General features: G+C 39.2%; 1 protein-coding gene across 1 annotated transcript; it reads right to left on the bottom strand.

Moving 5' to 3' along the window:
- Nucleotides 1-2804: 2804 nt before the first annotated feature.
- LOC134637127 (cytochrome c oxidase assembly factor 4 homolog, mitochondrial) lies at nucleotides 2805-4118 on the bottom strand. The gene is made up of 2 exons (XM_063487476.1): nucleotides 4011-4118; nucleotides 2805-3355 (listed from the first exon to the last, which is right to left on the bottom strand). Exon 2 carries the CDS (start codon nucleotides 3352-3354, stop codon nucleotides 3106-3108), a length of 249 nt encoding a protein of 82 aa, XP_063343546.1. The 5' UTR covers nucleotide 3355; nucleotides 4011-4118; the 3' UTR covers nucleotides 2805-3105.
- Between the last annotated feature and the right edge of the window lie 282 nt (nucleotides 4119-4400).

Below are 4400 nucleotides of genomic sequence, written 5' to 3'. Positions count from 1 at the left end.
AGTTGAACTCCACAGCCTGCGTTTGAGGACTACCTTATTAGTCTAAGGAAAAGAAAATCATATTGTTACAGAGGCATTACAATACAGGTACAATTCACATGTCAGTTTAATGAGCACATTTGAAGTTATGCATGTGTTAAAGGAGTGAATGATCCTCCCCTGATGTTTTCTGAAAGGATTGGACAGCACAGGCTGCAAGCATGTGGCTGCATGTCTGACTTCTTTACAGCGAAATATATACAGTTTTCCTATACTGATCTCATGAGGTGATGCTTACAATATAATGAGAAAAACATTAAACAATATCCAATCATTTGCACTAATTTGATCCATAGAGAGCAGAATTGTGGCTTACTTTGATCAACAAACTTTTCCTGTCCTTAATATAAACTAATTCCAATTAATGTTTTAATGTTTTCTAAGTTGAAGCATCTCACAGGACTCATTTAAAAAGGTGTGTCTGACTGTGGCTTTCCCTACACTTTTTTTTTCCAACAGCAGTTCTACTGGCCCATTAAAGCTTTTAGCACATTTGTAGTTCAACCTCTTCTTTTCTGATGCAGCTGGATTTTGCTGGAAGCTACAGAGAGAACTCCATGGAGAGAATACAGAGGAAGCCCAGATATAGTCCCTATCAAAACTTTAAGACTACTTGAAAAATTGAAAAAAAAAAAATCATATTTTGCATGGGTGGATCTTAACAAGGTTCCAAGTAGAGCTTCAACATGCAACAAGAAGAAATGGGAGTGAGACGAAACATTTATTTGAGCATGCAATTTATTGAAAACAACGCTTAAATTGAAACAGGCTGGGGGGTTTTTTGTTGGGGGTTTTTTGTTTGTTTTTTTTGCCTGTCCCGTTTGGATCTTTAGCCATCAGAATTGTTGTCTGAAGGCCAGGAAAGAAACAGGCTGTTTTACAGCTGATCAAAATTTTACCACCACACCTCCAAAGGGACCCCCCCCCCCCCAAAAAAACAAACAAACAAACAAACAAACAAACAAACCAAAAAAACCAACAACAACAACAACAACAAAACAAAAACAAAACTAAAAACAGAAATCAAAGTTCCAAACATGAACTCAGTAATAAATAGCTCCACAGTAGCTGATCACTTCAAAAATTAGTTGTGGTGTGCTTGATGCAAGCGTTTCCATGAGGTGAGTAGGTGAGTGGGAACATTTCCGTGGTGTGGTGAAGACGGCACGAAAGGCATCTGCTGTCTGGAACTGTTGTTCATTTTTGTAAACTTCCCTTGCCATCCATCCTCAAAGGTTCTGAATTGGATTTAGGTCAGGGGAACAAGCAGGATGGTCCAAATGAGTGATGTTATTCTCCTGGAAGAAGTCCCTTGTTCTGCGGGTATTTGTGTACTGTACAATGTCCTGTTGAAAAGCCCAGTCGTTGCCCCACAGACGAGGGCCCTCAGTCATAAGAGATGCTTTCTGCAACATCTGGACATAGCCAGCAGCTGTTTGACACCCCTGCACTTCCTGAAGCTTTATTATTCGACTGAAGGAAAAAGCACCCCAGACCATTATGGCCCCCCCTCCACTATGATGCGCAGAAAACATCTCAGGTGGGATCTGCTTGTCATGGCAGTAACGTTGGAAACCATCAGGACCATCAAGGTGAAATGAAACTTTTTTCCACCTTTCAATGTCCCATGTTTGGTGCTCTCTTGCAAAGTCCAAACAGTCAGTTCTGTGGCGTTCAAGGAGACGAGGGCTTTGAAGATGTTTTTTTGTTTTTGAAGCCCTTCAGTCTCAGATGCCATCTGATAGTTACGGGGCTGCAGCTGGCATGGATCATGGATCGTCCAGTGTCTTGATGGACAGCCAATTTGATCCCCTGGCTCAGTACTGGTGAAATTTTTGGTTCTTCCACTTGACTTTTTTGTTCCATACCCCTTACGATCATTTAAGAAATTCCAAATGACTGTCTTACTGCATCCCCCCTCAGTAGTGATGGTATGCTGCAAGAGACCCTACTTATGCATTTCAACAACCCAACCAAGTTCAAAACGGGAACGTTTTTGAATACAGCTCACATTTGTGGATCCGTGCACAGATCTGTACACAGTTGATCACATATTTACGATTTGTGTGAAATTTGTCTCAAAACTCACATTGCATGTAGGACATGCACAGAAGTGTTTTTGAAAGACTCATGAAGCTGAAATTAATAAATTGTGCGTAAATGATCCATTTTCTTTTACAGGCTTTGATGCACACATTTGTAAAATAGTTTTATGTGTTCAAATTGCTTTGTATTTGTGTGATGGATTGCAGCACGCATTTGTGAATCCTCAAAAGTTACACACAAATTACTGCACACATTTGTAAATCTTAGTTTATGCTTGTGAATCATGCTGTACACATTTGTAACACTTTTGAGGCAAATTTCTCTCCACAGAACTCTTAATAAACTCTTTATAACTCTTTTTTTTGGGGGGGGGGGGTTAACACCCATAGCTTGAATTAATGTTTTGCTTGTGATGCTTAGACAGTGGTTTCATAGAGGAAATATCAAAGCTTTTTCATTTCAAAGAGTTTACAGACCATTATTCATATCTGTGGTTTGCACAGTTTTGTATCTACCTAAAGCTGAACACCAAAGATTCCAGGGGTGTTTTATTGCTTTGGCTTGAAGTCATGAAAAATCCCAAAGTTTCAGATTTTCCCCTAAAAATGTGTTTGTGGCAAGAGCCATGGCAATTTCATGCAACTATGAAAAGACTGAAAACAATCTTTTCATTTTTATTTAAAGAAAATACATTACTGACCAAAAATAAAGCGTTTTACCTGAAAAGATAACTTTCAAATGCACTTTGATTCACAAATCACATAGTATGGCATTTCTTTACATACATACACACTTAAACACAAGCTAATTGAAGTTAAGTGATATTTCATATTGCCGTTTAAATCCCAATTATCAGTCAGGCTCTAAATCACACACTTGAGACTGTAAGTAGGGATTTTATGATACTGCCAGAGCTTTATTTTCATTACTAATGATTAAATTAGGTACAGTCTTTGCAATTTAAGGTTGTCAGTCAAGTCCCAAACACAGCACTGTATGTGTTTGCAAGATGTTCTGAATTCAGCTGGCCGCAGACTTGGTGGAGGGCGGCTGCTGCTGCTGCCTCAGCTGTTCTTTTCGGGCCTTTTGGAAATTCATCATGCAGTCTTTGAACATCTGAACTTGGCTTTGACATGCTCGCCAGTCCTGATGTTCAGCCATGCATTCCTGGATGGCGTAATGAAGCTCAGCGCAGCCGGTGCGCGATATCATCTGCTCAACAGGGTCATCCTCATCATCTTTCCGGCCGCGGTCATGAGGTGACGCCATCCTGTGTGAATACAACATGCTGACTCAGTCACACTGCTGACAAGAACACAGACTGTTATTAATAATGAGAACACAAAAGAGCTACTGCTCAGGCCTGTGGGCATCTTAAAATCTGCACTGTGAGAGATCCGCTGAAGACAGTAAACAGAGATCTGTATCTTAGGAGTTTTATGTAATAATATCGTTTTATTATTAGTTTTTGTCATTTTTATGAACTATTGTGGTTACTTTTATACATCCGCCCTTTCTAAAGGTCCTTTGTAACCTATACAAATGCTTTTTTGTTTCAGAATTCAGTGCTTTGACCCGAGTTGTGAAATATCAATTCAATATTTACAGTGCTGTGAAAAAGTATTTTTGCATCTTGTCACACGTTTCAGATCATCAAACAAATTTTGAAAGAAACATAACATGAGTAAATACAAAATACAAAACTTTGATTACAACTCTTTTTTTTGGTAATGTTTACCTGAGTGAAATAACACTGAACTCTTCCAACTTTAAATTAGTTAAGCAACGTTGACACTCGTCGGTGTCAGGCTACCCTGGTCGTTTAGCTACACTGATGTTATAACACACCTGTGCCGTCGCTTCGTGTTCCTGAACGACACCTGTTAAACACCTGTGAGGATAAAGAAACTACCCCTTGTTCCTACCTATTGTCTCTCGGCGAATGTCTCTATCGAGGCACTTTTGTCCTAATCTTCATAACTTCAGGCTTTTTACAACCATCCTGCAAGGACGCTGCAGGGGTAACATTTGAGTGACGGACGAAAGTGTGTCCGTAAAGTACTTCCGTCGCTGGTGACTTTGGTTCCGCTGAGCACCGAGAACGTGCACGTCATTGGTTTCTATCACTAATCAATATTAATACTAATAATTAGTGATAATGCAAGAAAAAAGGTCCGTTTTCAGGGTCATCGCAGAACTGCTGATATATTATATTATGACACACCATTTTAATTAAAATTAAAATGCATAATTAATGATACATTGATTAATGTTACTGATACATTAATTAATTTCTAAGTGAAATTCCATTCAGC

Source organism: Pelmatolapia mariae, linkage group LG10_11, assembly GCF_036321145.2.
Source record: "Pelmatolapia mariae isolate MD_Pm_ZW linkage group LG10_11, Pm_UMD_F_2, whole genome shotgun sequence".
In the NCBI taxonomy this organism is placed as follows: Eukaryota; Metazoa; Chordata; class Actinopteri; order Cichliformes; family Cichlidae; genus Pelmatolapia; species Pelmatolapia mariae.
The sequence above is the reverse complement of the archived record's forward strand: the minus strand, read 5'-3'. Positions and strand labels throughout refer to the sequence as shown.